Consider the following 17,975-nt stretch of genomic DNA (forward strand, 5'->3'; position numbering starts at 1 on the left):
GATTTTTGCCTCCCTATCCTCTGTTCAAAACATTATATAATTTTTAGATATTGCCCAAGTGATTTGGCTCACAGTGTCTGTTTGTTACGATTTGTGCCCTATTAAATGAATCAATTATTTCACAAATTTGAGGAGATCTGAACCTCCAACATTCTGGGAGGCAAACACAGAATGTTTTCCCACAACCCGAAGTTTATTCCAAAGAGGCGGTAAGCAGAGCCCTCTTATAACCTCTCATAGGGCAGGAATCTAACCGATGACAGTGCTTTTTCTGCACTAAAATGAGCTCAGGCTCAAGTCCTTTTCTGATTTTAACTGAAACTTCTCACAACTTTAAACACTGTATGTTCAACATGTGGCAATTTTGTAAAATTTCGAGAAATGTGAAGAAAGTTATTGTGATTTCACTTAAGAAGAGCAATTGAGAGTCACAAATTATATTTCCACTGTTACCCCATAAGAAAGAGGAAGAAAGTTTAAATCTATGATAAACTGTATATTAAAGAGTCTCAGATCTTCAAAGAGAAATTTAAACTGAGTACTTGGAAGGCAATGGTCATGTTTCAGTTATACCAGAAAGTTGTAGAGAAAATGTAGTTACTAAGAAGATACTTCATTTAGCAGGCCAATAATTTAAACATAACTACATGTAGCAGCCTGACTTATGACAAGAGTATTCAAATTAAGTGCACAAATTATAAAGAAAAATGCTTTAGTTAAATATGTTTTGACATAGCAGTTGTTCCTTGTCAGGTCAATAAAATTTACTTGAGCAATATTTCTCCTAGCTATCGTCAGTGTGTGCCAAGAGTGAGCATTTCCTTTCTTTTGTTTTTAAAATTCCAGCTGCTGATTAAGAACATAAGCATTTGTAAACTGGGTCAAACTAGAAATCTCTCTCTCTTTCTCTCCCACCCCTACCTTCTCCCCCCCCAACTTTAACATAGCTGGTTTACTTTTTAAGACACAATGTGAATCTCTAATTTATTAGCAAATTTCTAAACTCATTTTGTACTTAAATATATTTGCAGACCAGCCCAGATTTTCCCTTCGAATAAGTACTTCTATCCTCCAATATTTTATACTTAATTTAGAGTAAAAAACAAACTCAAGGGTTTTTTTTTGGGGGGGTGGTTGTTTTTTGTTTTCAAAATAAGTTATTTTTGTTTGCAATCACTTGAGGGGGAAATGAGCAATTAAAATTTGTATACCATGCCGGCTAGGTGGCTCAGCTTGTAATCCGGCGCCTTTGGGAAGCTGAGGTGAGTGGATTGCTTGAGTCCGCGGGTTCGAGACCCGCCTGGGCAGTGAGATCTCATCTCTACAATAAATCAAAAAAATCAGCCAGGTGTGGCAGCGCATGCCTGTAACTCCAGCTACTCGAAAGGCTGAGGCGGAAGGATCGCCGGAGCCCAGCAGGTCGAGGTTGCAGTGGCCAGGAGCGTCCACTGCACTCCAGTCTGGGTGACCGAGTGAGACTCCAACTCAAAAAAATAAAATAAAATAAAAATAAAATTTATATACCTTTTTAAAGGACCAGGAAGAACTCAAGAAAAAATTACGTCTGTATAGCAAATATTGCAAACTTCTGCAGCATATTAATTGCATATCTATTTAAAACATTTTCTGCTTCAAATTATGAGTAATTATTCAAGTACACATCAGGACAATAATTTTCTAAGATATCTCCGTACAAGAGATTGTCCATGCTTTTTAGAAGTTCTAAATACAGAATGGACAAACTTATCTCTACAAAAAAAAGTTTTAAAATGGACTAAGCATGCTGGCATGCCTGTAATCCTAGATATTGGAAAGCTGAGGTGGAAGTATGGCCTGAGCACAGGAGGATAAGGCTGCAGTGACCCGTGATCTTATCACCTCACTTCAGACTGGGAGACAGAGTGAGACCCCAACTCAAAAAAAAAAGTCTAAATAAACCCATTTCAAGCTCCTGACTCATCAAACCTGATAAGAAGTTCAATAACATAAATTCTTCAGCATATCCTTTTCCTCATTGGACTGTACAATCTTCTGGGTCTGCAGGGCAAACCAACGTCTATCACCTGTAATTGCCTTGGTGCTAGTTCACCTTAAGGCATCAATGCGCACTACCAGATGCTGAACACTGGCAGTTGTCTGGCATCACCTGGTCTGGACTAGCCCCAGAAATGCCACCCAAGAAGGACAACTCTGGAAATCTTTTCGGCATCTCTCAAGTGTACGTCTGTTTTATACTCTTCAGCTCCAAAGATACTCACGCTGTGATGGTCCACCACCCTTACTGTGCCACATGCAGTTATTGTTATGATTGAATGTTTACACATGCTTAGATTTTTGTCTAAACATTATCTTTAATCCTTTTAATCGGTCTTATTTTTATAAAAGTGCCGAGTGTTTCTGACTGTTTCATTTTATAGGGCATTTTAATTAGACAGATTTGTAAGGCTATATTTGATTATATCACAAAAGCAAAAGGTTGGAAAGGCCTTGGAGTTCATCTATTTTAACTAACCCAATGACTGAATGTCTCTTATCACATACCTGACAAATGATTTTGCAGCCTCTGCTTGAGGGAAACTTATTACCTTATCAATTCCATGATCAGGCAATTCCATTAGATACTCTTATTTCTATTTAGCTGAGATGTATATCTTTGGAGTTTCTATTTTGGTTATTGCTTTTTTGTCTTCACATTTCTCTTTGCGAAGCATTCTCTAAGATTCTTCTACAGTTTTTCCTTTTCCTTTATATATTATCACTTTTGATAATCTCAGATATTCTGTAATTATAATTACCATATATAGAAAAGTGATTCAACCTGTATTTCCATTCTTGATCTCAGTTTCAATATCTAGGTTCTTGATTTCAAATACTTCAACGTATAAGCCAACGTTAAAACTTGTTAGCATCAACAACACCTGCATCTTCTGCTAGCATCTTAAATTCAGTGTGAGCCAAAATAAACTCATCACACACACACACACACACACACACACACACACACACACACACACTTACATACACTCCTTCTTCCCTTTTTTTCCTTCTCTATTTTTAATGCAAATATTTAGACACCTACTCTATGCCTGCAATATGCTACTGTAAGCACTGGAAAACAGAGAATAAATAAGTGTAAATTCTAGGAGGCAAAGTAGAAAAACAAAATGAAAACCTGATACAATATGTACACATACAGTTTTGTCAGGTAGGCTAAGCACTATGGGAAAAATAAACAGGAAAGAGATAATGTAGACTGATTAGAGAAAATGTCTATCTTATCAAATAGTCAGGTAAAGCTACTTTAACAGCATGAGACATAAGAGCAAAACCTGTAGCACAGGTCCTTGTCAGTGACTTGGACTAGAAACTTTGAAGATTTCAGTAACTTTTTATTTTCCCATTAATATATAGCTAATTAAGTGCCAATTTTGGGAAAATGGTCTACTGAAATATTACCTTTGACTTATATTTCTGATGAACAATTGCAAAACAAACTTTGAGTATTGGGAAGTTACCAAGCTCATGGGGTAAGAACAATTTCTCTGAAATTCTTACTTTGACTTGAAAGCCCAGAATCTATCCCTAACTGCAAAGACGTTCAGTTGTTGCCCTTGATATGATACGTTCACTCCCTTCATTTTTGAGAAAAGTCTTCTAAATACCAAAATACCTAAGTATAGTAACCACAGTTTTTTTCCCCAAGTAAAAATAGTGCCTCTCTCTCTCTCTCTCTCTCACACACACACACATATGCACACACACACACACACACACACACACACACACACACACACACAGCCAGCAGCTAGTTCAGATTGCAACTCAATCTCACAAGTGCTTTCCTTTCAAAGAATCATCACATTATAGGTTACAGAAAGCACAGAGGGCTTAATATGATCTTCCCATTCTGATACGCAGAATATTTTTGAAAATTTACATAAGGGTAAAAATGTAATAATCACTATTACTGCTTCATCAAAGATCAAGAACATTTTAAAATAAGAGTGGCATCATTTTCTCTGCAAGATATTTACTGTTTCATGAAGGATCGGGACGTTCATAAATAAAACTGGAAATGTTCTTGCCACAAGATATGGCAATAAAGAATACCATAACCACCAGCACAATTTGGCATTGCTGCCTTTGTGCTAAAGCACTGCTACAAGTTTTACCTACTGTTGTTTTTTTAACAGCAGAGCAAATGTTGACATAATGAAAAAAGCAAATGTCTTAATACAATTATGAAAGTGACTTTGACCTTGTGAATTCCAAGAAAAGTTTCTGTTAGAGTACTATTTTCTCTTTTTTTTCATTTTTTAATTTTTATTTTAAAATTATGGGGTAGAATTCAGGGTTAGGTATACAAATAATCATTGTGCAGTTACCCTTGTTGATGAAGTGTGCCCCTCGTTTTCCAGGCAGATATCAAGTAATATTTTTCAATTACAGTTTTTGTAATCTGTGCCTTGCTCAAACGATTCCGATGGTTCATCATTGTCCATGGAGAATTTTTGAAAAATCAAACTTTTAAACTTGGACTTTAAATTTGACACATAATCTTACATTAATAGATATGTCACTTCATACGCCCCTTCCTGCAAAGTGGCTCTAGACAAATGAAGCTATTACTATTTCTAGCATAAGCCTTGAGAGTTTTCAGGTTTTTTTCCAAATAATTTTGCTGTTTCTTTTGCCTGAAATATTTCACCTCCTCTTGCAATCTTTCCAAGGTTCAACTCAAATGAGACCCAGGTAGATGTCACAGATCCTTCCTCTGAATGCAGAGAGCACTCGGTGACTCCCCATTGCCAGTCTGTCTCTACCTGGGCTAAAACACTTCCCATTCCCTGAAATCTAGCCCGACACCTTACATACAGTTGGTGCTCAATAAACAACTAATTGAATAAAGCACTGAGTCATTCATTACATGTTTCACTGCAGCCACCATATGAGATTGTAGGTTGTAGTTAGTGTTAATGCCTTTGTTCACCAAATAAATTACTTTTCACCATGAACTTATTATGACTCAAGGCCATTCAACTCATGATCTTGATCTCATTTTCCAGTCTGTTCTCCTTAACATTCTCAGATCTGTATAAAGATCTGGCAACCAAAGGCAAAAGGATGTTAAAACGGTTTAAACAGTGTGGAGGACTGTTAATTTTTTTTTTAAGTTTTGTTTGAAAGTTTTTTGAGACAATATTACCATTTGGTTATTTTCCTTAAACACTCAGTAAATTACTCAGAATAAAGGAATTTCCTCAAAACATGGCCAACTTACCTTTTTCCTTCCGGTTTCAAACTTAAGTATTTTATGAACTATAATGAAGTGTATAATATGAAAATGCACATACCTAAATCATTTATTATGGATGATTATTTAAAACAAAAGTGGGCTGGGCTCGGTGGTTCAGCCTCTAATCCCAGCAATTTGAGAGTGGATTGCCTGAGCCCACGGGTTCAAGACCAGCCCAGGCAACTTGACAAGACCTTGTCTCTACAATAAATCAAAATTTAGCCTGTTGCAGCAACACTCCTCAGAAGGCTGAGGCGGAAGCATCGCCAGAGCCCAGCAGGTCAATGCTGGGGTGGCTGTGAGTGTGCCACTGCACCCCACCCTGGGCAACGGAGTGAGACTCCAACTCAAAAAACAAAAACAAAAGGGACCTGTAATCCAGCACTTTGGGAGGCCAAAGTGAAAGGATTTCTAGAGCCCAGGAGTTTGAGAACAGCCTAGGCAACACAATGAGATCCCATCTCTACAAAAATAAAAATAAAAATAAAAAATTTAGCCGTGCGTGTTGCATGCTCCTATAGTCCCAGTGATTTGGAGGCTGAGGGGGGAAGATAGCCTGAGCCCAGGAGGTCAATTACATGGTGAGTCATGATTGTGCCACTGCACTTCAGCCTGGGCGACAGAGTGAGACATTGACTCAAAAGTTAATTAACTAATTAAAAAAGCAAACTATATATACTGCCTAGAAATTGGATTAGAGACTAAATAAAGTTTGTCTTTGGGGGAATTTCAGAGAGCAACTCTCTTTTCAAAGAAACCTTGAGAAAAATTTAGAATGTAAGAACAAAAGGTAGTCTCAGTTTATGTCTCCTTTCATCTATCTAAATTGAGACATAATCTCACATATTTTGTCTTCAGTGATTATAGGTATGGAAACAGGTAAGAATTGGTTCCTAGATTACTGTCTTTAGACTATTGAGAAATGTGCATCTATTTTCTCTCTAAGTAAATGGTATTTATTATGGACATATTAAAGGACTTACAAATAAAAGTGAAAACCTTCCATTACTGCCAATCAAATAACTTCTCACAGGGTTCAATGAAATGTACTCTGGTATTCCTCAGACATTAAGTCCTTGCTGCGCTTGCAGTTTCCTTCATCCTTTGAGATTCAGATTCTAACATGCCCCCCTTTCAGTCTCAATGACTTTACAGACTCTGTCAAATAGTCATTTCTCCACAATGAGCCATGGCACTGACGGCTACAGACCGTCTGGAGAGATCTTCTCACCACGGATTTCTTGCTAGTACCATGCCCGTTGCCTGTGGAGTGGGTGTGGCTAGATATACCTGAGGGTCAGCCACTACCACCAAGGACAGATGAGATTGAGCTCCTTCTGGAAGGGTCTTTTCCAGATAATTGTGTAGAGCAGAGGGTGACCAGTTTCTAACCCTGTTCACTGCTCTGTTCAGTCTATCCTGCTCCATGCCAATTGTTTTCCATCACTTGCACAGCCTCTTCCCTGTAGTACAAGCTTATTTCCAAGAGAATTTGTTTTGGGATTTGTTTCCAAGAGAAGTTGTTTTCCTTTGCTGTGGCGCGTAGAACAGGGGTGTCAACATTTTGTTTTCCATGGGCTGCATCGAATAAAGAGCAATTGCCTTGGGCCCTACATAAATTAAATAATATAGTTAGTGTATGTAATAATAAGACGTATTTTATGTTTATATTTTTATTATCAAGTTTAGAAAAATGAGAACAGCATAAACTTAGTGGGAAGCTTGTCCTTGTGTTTTTAAAACTAATCTATCAATGCCTGGTTTGATGGAAGTGATCACAATTCTTAGGTCCTCAAGGTGCTCATCAGAAATGTTTGTTCGAATTTTGCTCTGCCTGTGCTTCATAATTGAAAACATTTGCTTACACATGTGTGTGCTGCCAAAAAGTGATGTCATGAGTAAAACATGATTGTGAACTTCAAAAATGGAACTACTCACGGGGTCAAAAAATAAAATAAATGCTAAAAAGCACATGATGTTAAAAGATGCTGTGGGGCTGCATGACTAGCTGTTCTGGGCCACATGTGGCCTGCGGGCTGCGGGTTGGACACGCCTGACCTAGAGCTTCTGCATCCTTTATACTGAGCCCCACTTGATTTGTTTCGGAGGCCACACCACGCTTCCTCTCTTCATCAAGCTCCATGGCAGTTGTGCATCAAGGAATGCATTGGTCAGCATCAAAATAAACCTGTCCGACAGGTCCCATGTACTTTTGAGTCCTCCGAGCAGTAGTCTTCAAGCATACATGTCAATAGCTTCTCACTCAAAGAGAATGAAAAGACAAAATTCTGCTTTTCTTAGATAACTTTCTTATAGAGACATAAAATGTTAGCTTACTAAAAGCTGCTGACTTAGTACCAAATCCGCTAGTTAATTCTATTCTGAATTCACTGATATTATATGAAAGAGTTGCCTCCTCCACAAACCATCTCATGTGGAGTTTCCCTGCACTCTTATTTTCCCTAAATATCAGGTATTTTTATGTAAAATACCAATGTGTCCATTCTTGGACTTGGAACATAGAAACAGATATTAACTAAAATAGTTAATGATTCAATCTAGACAGGCATCAAGTGGTTGTACTTTCCCCCCACAGATGTTATGGTTTAAGTCATTTTCTAATCAGTGGCAATTCCATTTTTTGTTGTAGGAACCTGAATAATTTACAAGAAGGTGAAGAGACACAAAACAGGGTGGAACCAAAGGAAAATTGCCGAGTTAATCCAGTAGTTATCCCATTCCAAAGAAAGAATGCACATGCATGTCCCTTACACTTTCTACTGACCATATTATACTTTTCATCAACGTGCTTTGTTTTCTTACATTATTTGGTGTGCGCTCCACGTGGACAGACTTCGGCAGACTTATGTGAAATGGAATTGGGCAATGTTTAGCTCAGCCAGTCGTGTTAAGATGAAACTGGTCTTCTCATCCTATGTGACTATCCGAGTGTTTTGCATGCCTCTTCTTTGAATGCCCTTTTTAGGTTGCTAATATTTTTTATTTTGTTTTGTCTAGTTGGGTACACAATGAACGATCTCATCTTTGAATGGCAAGATGAGGCACCTGTACAGGTGGCGGAAGGACTCACTTTGCCTCAATTTCTGCTGAAAGAAGACAAAGATTTACGATACTGCACTAAACATTACAATACAGGTCGGGGTTGATGAGTCTTTAAACCTACGACTTGTGGTTTTGTGATATCGAGATGTTTCTTCATTTTCATGCTAGGTTTATTATTTTAACTCTTTGTAGCTCAATGCTTCTCATAGGCATAGAGTAGAACGTGAGCGCCGTTGAAATGTCCAGATAGTTTAACTCATGGTTTATCACCAAATAATTGGTTTGCATGAGACCAAAGAAATTATTGGTGTCCAATCAAATGTAAATAATGTTAATGAACATCCCATTCTTACATAGCATTTGGGTTAGACATCAGATGTAGCTATCAGCACCAGAAATAGAGACTTCGTGTAATATTTGTACATTCACAAAGTCTGTCCACCTCTCTTCACTGACATGAACTATTTCCATGAGACCTAGTCTAACTGTATAACCTATTCCTGTCGATTCCATTAAACTGCCCATGATGGAGGCTCCGCTCCGTCGTGGGGAGTGCACGACTTCCTGCCAGCACTAGCGGCTGCTCTTATCATTTCATTACGGTAACTATGATTCATGCTGGACTGAGTATTTTCCAGAACGGGGACCTGACCTTTCTCTATACAAAGTTCCCGTCTCTCCTATCCCCTTAACAAATTCACAATATGTGATTAAAAAGTTATGAACTTTATTATTTTTTTTTTTTTTTACTAAAAGGCGAAACTGATAATCTAACTTATTGGGGAGTTCAAGGTTAACATCTCAACACAAAGACAGAGGGCAAGTAAGTCGATAGCAATGTCCTTGCTCAACTCTCTGGAGGCAGTTTTACTAATAAATCCTTTTTAGAGAAATGCTACAGAACTCCAAGAGTCAGACTAGGGAGCTGTGTTAGTGTCCTAGGGATGCCATTGTAAACAATCACAAACTTGGTGACGTAAAACAACAGAATAATTCTCTCATCCTTCTAGAGGCTAAATGTCCAAGATCAAAGTGACACCTGGGTGTGCTTTCTCTCCAGGTCCCAGGGAAAAGCTATCTATTTCTAGCTGTCCATTTCTGGCAACCCTCGTTATTCCTTGACTGGTAGATGCATCACCTCAGTCTCTGCCGCTGTAGTCACAGGGCATCTCCCTCTGTGTCTCTGTAACTAAACTTCCTTTTTCTTTTTTTTTTTTTTTTTGAGTTGGAGTCTCACTCTGTCACCTAGACTGGAGTGCAGTGGCCACTCCCGGCCACCGCAGCCTCCACCTGCTGGGCTCTGGCAATCCTTCCGCCTCAGCCTTCCAAGTAGCTGGAACTACAGGCGCGCACTACCACGCCCGGCTAATTTTTGATTTGTTGTAGAGATGATGTCTCGCCAAGTTGCCCAGGCGGGTCTCGAACCCGCAGGCTCAGGCAATCCACTCACCTCAGCCTCCCAAAGTACTGGGATTATAGGCTGAGCCACCAAGCCCGTCTAAACTTCCCTTTTCTTATAGAACATAAGTAATATTGCACGTAGGGCCCTCCCTAACCCAGTACATGCTCATTTTAACTTGATTACACTCACAAATACCTATTTCCAAATAAGGTCACTGTCACAGGCATTGGGTAGTCATGAATTTTAAAGAGAGAACAATCAACCCAGAACACGAAATGGGTGATGTTGTAAGCATCAATTAAACCCTTCCTTAGTGTAAAGTAAATTTGCATACTTCATTGATTTATCCACTGAGCTATTATGGCTTAGTGGAAAATAGCTTATGCTTATGAATGCCTACTAGAAGCAAGATTTGGACAAGTGTTTTCTTGGATGATATCATAAAGATCTCACAGTAACCTGAGATTTAGGCACAATGTCTTGTTTAAAATTATGCAGAGAATAAAAGCATCTGACAAGGTGCTTAATCAGGTATGTGGCTAATTTGCCTCAGACCCCAAGCTCTATTTTATATCTACTTTTCCAATACACAGGAACATTCTGTTCATTATTTTCCAGTAATAGCCTCAGATACCACATAACTCTTCCACGTTCCTTGTGAAATATGAAAAACAAACCCACAAAAACACTAGGTCACATAACCAGTTGAAAATACCTTTTCCACTCATACAATAAAATAGACTAACGTTGGAAATGCCTTCACACAAAAATGCATGGCACAAACGTGAAGGATTTGTTGTTTTATTTTCAGTATCCCAAAGTATTTATTTACTATCTACTGCAAGGCTCTCTAATCTGTCTCCTGCTAATAATCTCTCTAAAGTCTTCTACTCTTCTTCCTGTTGCTCTGTCATCTCTGGCTACAAAGGTTTGTTCGCTCATGTTCACCAAGCTCACGTCACCCTCAGAGCCTTTGAACTTCTTCTTTCTGCATGTAAGGGTTTCCCCCAATTTGCTCCAAGCCGAATAACGTTTGCATTCTTCAGGACTACTCAAGTGCCAACTCTTGAAAGATCTGTAACAAGTATGTGTTAAACACCACAATCCCCCTCCACTTCTCACTTTCATTGTCTGGATGAATTCACATTTCCACCATGGTATATGAGCATTCTCCCTTCTTCACATTCACGCCAGCATTTCTTATTTTCTTTCTTTTTGATAATAGCCATTTTCATTGGAGTGGTTTGATATGGTGGTTGTGGTTTTGATTTGCACTTCCCCGATGATTAGTAAATTTGATTTTCAAAAACAGCTTTTAAAAGTAAATACACAGACCGGGCTCAGTGACTCAGCCTATAATCCCAGAGCTTTGGGAGACCGAGGCGAGAGGATTGCCTGAGTCTGCAGGTTCGAGACCAGCCCAGGCAACTTGGCGAGACTTCGTCTCTGCAATAAATCAAAAAATTAGCCTGGCGTGGTAGCTCATGCCTGTAGTTCTGGCTACTTGGAAGACTGAGGCGGAAGAATCTCCTAAGCTCAGCAGGTCGAGGCTGCCGTGGCCTTGAGCGTGCCACCGCACTGCAGCCTGGGAGACAGAGTGAGACACCAACTCAAAAATAAATAAATAAATAAATATAAATAAATACACAATGAGGGCATTTTTTTTCTGGAGAATCACCTAAAACTTACAGAACTTATACAAAATACTCAATTTTTTACTAATCATGTGATAAAAGAAAAATTAAATTGAACAGAATTTCACTGAGTAAAGAACTATTTGCCAATCAGAGAACTTCCTTCAGAGACTCTAGTATAGCCACATGGTGGAAAATTTATGGACAAGGAACAGAAAAGGGGCACATAGAAAACCGAAGTGAGGTACAGAAACAGCCGATTTGATAACAGCTCCACGTTTTTCTTGAACCTGTTTTGAACAGCTGGCCACCTTTTACTGGCCAAAACTAGGTGACTGGCACGAGAATAGGTGATAGTCTATTTACACTTAGATAAGAGTCTATTGTCACCTATTCCAGCTAGGTGGCAGTTCGCCATGTGAAACAGGTCACAGAGAAACCTCTAGGTCAAACTCAAAATGTGCAAGGGGGCAATTTTGGGCTGAACTTAATTTAATACATACTATAAAATTACTTAGTGAGTTATTTGACTGTGATATCATAAAACTGTTTCAGTTATTCTTGCTCCAACTCATTTTGTTATTTTAAATAATGAAAAATGTTAAATCTTCATATTTAATGACATTGAAATCCAAAGGATTTCATATATTTCAGAAATATTTAGGCATTCTGTGTATGTGATATGTGATGGCCTGAGAAAAGGATCAAGTATGACTTACACATATGTTTCTGATTACTGGATACTTCAAAGTAGATTCCAACTCTCCTGAGCTTATGAACTTTTGTTGAGATGTAAGCCCTGGAATCACATCCATTCTTCATCCTGAGGCATGCCCAAGTGTCTATCACCAGTGTAGTCACTTGTGGCTCAGGTCATATTAGTAGAAAAGTTCAATTGAAGCCTATCTAGCAAAGCAGCAGCAATTTTTCTGGTGAGCAGAGATACTCTTTGACATCTTTCTTGCATGGCAAGTCACAGAAACTTAGAGAGCAGAATGTTTACTCTCTGACCGCATTCTTCTCAAAATCATTAGAATAAAGAGAAAATAAAACCAAGAATTAGGTGTGTCATCCAAAAGACCACCGGGATGGCTAAACATTAGAAAAATATATTGTTTTGCAAGCCAGAAAGAGAGGGTGGACAGGTTGGGTTTTATGCCTCATGAAGTCCATATTACACAATAGTCATACATCTTCAACAGGTTTGGGAGAAGAGCCATACATATTTTAAAGAGAAGCAGAACACGTGCAATGGGTAAACATATATGTTACATACATCCTATGTTCACTTTGTGGCAGGGTTTTAGCACTAAAACAAGGTAGAATTTGTCTCTGGACATCAAAAGGTGAAGAATAAAACACAAGGGCAGTTTGTGTGCAGCCCCTATAAGCCGGCTAAACTGGCTGAGATCTGCAATTGCTTATCTGAAAAGAGTGTTTGTAAGGCCAGTTCTCTCTCCAATTGGAGTTGTAGTAGTCTGAGGTTTAATTAGAGGTCTTATTGTTGGGGAGTTTAACAAAGTTGGAATCTACTTTGAAGTATCCAACAAAAATAGTTGGTTTGCCTTGTAGCCATAGGAATTTAAAAATTTGCCAAACCAGCCAAGCCCTAAACCCTCTACCCATAGTTAACCTTATTTCTTTAACCTTAGAGTCTGTCTTAGTTGATAAAGGGGCATCTATTTTGGTCTCTCAAATCACAGGTGATTTAGAAGAACAAATTGTTTAAGGAGAGATAATGCAGAATAGTAGAGAAACAGAGAACAGTAGAGATAATGGAATAGAAAGCAGAACTAAGGATAAGCAGAAATATCAACTTAATGTCTAATTAAACCATAATTTACTTCTCTATTTATTGCTCACCATACTAGAGGTAAGTAATAGAGACACAAAGTCTTAAATATATGATGTAATGTGTCTGCTTGTCCCTAGTAAGTGTGTTTTTAAGTCATGTTTAAAGTTATTAATGGAAAATATACATTTTTCTACTTGGTTGCTTTATTATTTAAGAAACCGTTCGTTTGCAATCATAATTATTCCTTAACACTTACTCTCTAGTGAATGTAAAAGGCTCTAGAACAAAGAGCTCCTGCTCTAAATAAACACTTAAAAGTACCAGAAACAGTCAATGAGTAAAGATGATCTTTATATAATAACTATATCGTTCTCCTTCTACCTCAGAAGGAATTTTTAGAATCAAGTGAAATAATAGATCTTTGAGTGCTTTGGCAAGTATGAAGTGCTATTCAAATGAGAAGTAGTAACATTACACACTATTTCCTGAATGAGTACAGTCTTTTATTGCATTGCTTCTAGAGGCTAGCAGAGAAAAAGACATTTCAGAAACCAATATGAATATGTGATTTAGGGTCTCTTTTCATTGTAATGGAAAATCTTATGACAGAATCATTAGGAAAATGAAATTGTGATATTTGATGCCACAAGAAGAACTGTCTCTGCTAATTGCTGGATTTATTTTACAAACAATTAGGAAAGTTCACGTGCATAGAAGTGCGATTCCATCTCGAGCGCCAGATGGGATACTATCTCATCCAGATGTACATCCCCAGTCTCCTGATTGTGATTCTATCCTGGGTTTCATTCTGGATCAATATGGATGCAGCTCCAGCCAGGGTGGCCCTGGGGATAACTACAGTGCTGACGATGACAACACAGAGCTCGGGGTCTCGGGCTTCATTACCGAAGGTGAGTGCCCTGGGTGGTCGTGCACATGCCTGATCACATACTTATAAAGAGACCGTTGTCGGCTTTTGTTGGGCCCTGAAACCTCCACCTGAAGGTAACCTTGTTTCCTTAACCTTAGAGTGTGTCTTAGTCGAAAAAAAGGGCATCTATTTTGGTCTCTCAGATCACAGGTAATTTAGAAGAACACATTTTTAAAAGAGATAACATAGAGTGGTAGATATAATACAGTAGAGAGCAGAACTAGGGGATAAGCAGAAATATCAATTTAATGGTTTATTAAACCATAATTTACTCCTTTATTGCTTTTACTAGGGGTAAGTAATAGAGACATAAAAGCATAAGTATATTTTTCAATAGCATTTATTATTCATTACTGATTTTTAAAGGAATACGTAACCACACAGATAACTTGTAAAGCACAGAAATAAATGAGGAAGAAAAAGCTATAAACTGGTGAAATCTGTTATTCGTATTTTGTGTTATGATTCTTAATTAGTTAAACACAAGTGGCACTCTTCTGTACCATGGTATTATTTGTTCATATAGATTTTTAAAGATTTAGAAATACAGTACACATTTATTTAAGTTGAATCTACATGGTAATTTTAAATAGTAGCAGAGTACACCTGTGTATAGATATGCAATAATTGACTCACTATTAGGACTGACACTATAAAGAACATTTATATAGTAAATGCTATATGTGTGAATGTGTATATACGTGTGTATGTGTCTATATGTGCCATATATACCGTCTATTTATTTATACACACATATTGTATGTGTACACAAATATATTTTAATCAATATATAGACATATATGCATATATATGCACATATACCTATACATAGCTTCCCACAAACTTTATTATTTTATTGGTATACATTCTTAGAATCAGACTTGCCACACTGATAGTTGTATGCATTGATACAAATTGCCAAATTTACCACCAGAAGAACATTACAAGCACATTCCCACAAGTGTTATATCGGTGTTCCTCATAGTGCTATAGCCTGGATCAAGTATAATTCTTATTATTTTTGGTTTTTGTTTTCTGTGACTTTTAAGTAGCCATAGGACAAGAGGAAGAATTGTCTAATTTTATACAGTCCATACTGAGCTGCCAGAACTAAAAATAAAATTGTTCCCTTTGTGATGTTTGTAAAAGATTCAATATTTCTTTTCATAAGGTGCAGTGAAATAAAACATAGGAAGCTCTTTTCTTTCATTTATAAGCATAGAAATAGAAAATTATTTTCTTTCCCCAAAATGAATTCTAAGAAGAAGTTTCTATCATCTAAATTAAGTAATCTTGCAACACCTTTAAGAAGCTTTACTATTATTTTCATTGAAATGATGTACTTCAGTATAATAAAATTATATTAACTTTTCTAATGCATATGATAACGTCTTGCCACATCAAGTAAATTATAAATCTACCATCATGGCTCCCTTTGCTTTCTCTATGAAATCACTCTGATTCATTTTATTCCATTAAAATGCTTAAATAAATAAAAATTGGCAACAGGATACTTTTTCATTAAAAATGTTACTGAGAAGTAACTATATTTAACATGCTTACTTGCCTCAATAAAATTTATTGATTGTCTTTCAAATAATGTCCACTTTTATTAACACTTAATTGTATTTCGAAAATGTTCCATATCAGCTAGTATTTTACAAAATATTGTCAGTATGAAAATTATAAATATGTTTATAGGCTTAAGCTAATAAGTCTCAAGCTTGTTTATATAAATACAAATGTCTCAGGGGCTCTAAGTAATAGTTCAAATTCCATAGTGTAAAGGAAATCACCAGTTTACTCATTGATTTCCAAGAGCTAAATAGAATTAAAAGTCTATTTGTTCTGTACGTTGTCGACTAGAAAGAAGAAAGCAAGACTCTCTGTGTCAGAAATTGATGGGTTCTAGGGGCCACAGCAGAAAGTCATTTAGATACAGAGAAAGGTAGAGTTGAGGGAGCATAGAGGTAGAGTAGACACAGAAATAAGAAAAGCAATAAATTAAAAAGACAGAATGAAGGCACAACTTTAAAAAAGGGGGAACAAGAAGGCTTAGGACTACTTCATATTTTTTCTAAAAAAAATAAAAGAGATTGTTCTTAAGGCATTAATTTCACCAAGATCCTGAAAAATGAATAAATTTGCAGCCATGAACTCTCAATTATACACATACAAGTATGCAAACCTCTCTGCCTCTCAGATCACAGAAACAAGTACCCCTGGAAACGTGGCAGCAGGTATTATCTCTGACTCACAAGAATTGATTGACAAAGTGATGTTAAGAGAAGGTGACTGTATCATCTTAGACTTTGGGAGAGTTCAGAAACAGGAGGTCAGGCATATTTAATTACATATATTTGATTTTAGAAAGGCAAACCCAGGATAAACAACAAGAATTAATCTATTAGATGACTTCAAAAGAGTAGAAAATCTCTTGAGGAATACATTTCTGATCCTGTGGCTTTTTTAGGGCTCATACTTCCATTTAGAAACAGATGTCTGAGATCATGCACCCTCAGATCTGCTGTTCTTGGCTGGGCACGGTGGCTCATACCTGCAATCCCAGCACTTAGGGAGACAGAGGTGAGAGGATTTCCTGAGCTCATGGTTTGAGACCAGCCTGGACACCTGGTCGAGACCTCATCTCTACAATAAAACAAAAAAAATTAACCAGGTGTGGTGGCGCATGCCTGCAGTTCCAGCTTCTTGGAAGGCTGAGGCGGAAGAATCGCCTGAGCCCAGAAGGTGGAGGCTGCGGTGGCCTTGAGTGTGCCACTGCACTCTAGCCTGGGCGACAGAGTGAGACTCCAACTCAAAACAAACTAACAAAAAAGATCTGCTATTCCCAACCTCACAGAAGCAACCTCAGATGTCTGAAAATCTTGCCACTACAACGTTCACCTACTGACAAATTCCAGGAAATAGTAAAAAAAATTAAATTCAGGAAAACAATAAATTATCAAACATAGGAAGAAGAAACAATAAATCATGAATTTATGAAAATTACTTAGTGTCTTGTCTAGGCTCTGTGCCAACACATCTCCTGTAAGATAAGAAGGAGCTTGGAAATCCGTCAAGTAAGGCTCAGAGAACAAAATCTCAAAGAATATACGTTAGCCAGCTCCTTGGAAGCTACAGAGTTGAGGTTCCTCTCTCACATTTCCTGTTGCTCGTACCTCTATAGCAGCTGGATAAATCAAGAAGACTCCTGTGATTCATTCCTTGGAACTTGGCACTGTTTTACATTTTTTCATGGACTATATCAGGTGACCAGAGGAGGGAAATATATGCATTCAATTGCCAGCAAATTTTCAAGGTTATATAATTTTAGGAGCCCTTCTCTATACCATGTGCTTGGAGGAGAGAGTAAGTGAGAAAAAGTGGTGGTGATCATGGGGTCACATCAGAGGGTTTTATAAACCTTGGCAGCAGTTAAGTTTACTTTGGGTGGAGTGGTGGGCCACTGAAGAATTCTAATAAGGGCAGCTTAACAAGGGTTCATCTCCACAAAAAAAATTAGCAGGTCAAGGTGGCACATGCCCGTAGTCCTAGCTACTCAGGGGGCTGAAGTGGAATGGTCACCTGAGCCCAGGAACTTGAGGCTGGGTGAGCCACAATTATACCACTACACTCCAACCTGGGTGACAGAGTAAGACCTTGATTCAAAAAAAAAAGAAAGATAATAGAGAAAAGAAGGTGGAGGGGGGAGTGAGGGAGAGGGGAGGGGAGAGGAAAGGCAGGGAGGGGAGAAGAGGAGTAGGGAGAGGAGAGGAAAGGAAAAGAAAAAAGAAGCCGGGCACGGTGGCTCAGCCTGTAATCCCACGCCTTTGGGAGGCTGAGGTGAGTGGATT

The 17,975-nt window shown here is 38.0% G+C and overlaps 1 protein-coding gene across 1 annotated transcript in view; it reads left to right on the forward strand.

Moving 5' to 3' along the window:
* The window catches only part of GLRA3 (glycine receptor alpha 3), a 102,908-nt gene that overhangs the window by 60,213 nt on the left and 24,720 nt on the right, over positions 1-17,975 (forward strand). Inside the window, exons 4-5 of the mRNA XM_008070412.2 lie at positions 8,315-8,452; positions 13,887-14,101. Of these exons, the coding sequence (XP_008068603.2) occupies positions 8,315-8,452; positions 13,887-14,101 (353 nt within the window). The remainder of the gene's footprint in view (positions 1-8,314; positions 8,453-13,886; positions 14,102-17,975) is intronic.

Source organism: Carlito syrichta, unplaced genomic scaffold, assembly GCF_000164805.1.
Source record: "Carlito syrichta isolate Samal-C Ts95f unplaced genomic scaffold, Tarsius_syrichta-2.0.1 Scaffold313389, whole genome shotgun sequence".
NCBI classification, from domain to species: domain Eukaryota; kingdom Metazoa; phylum Chordata; class Mammalia; order Primates; family Tarsiidae; genus Carlito; species Carlito syrichta.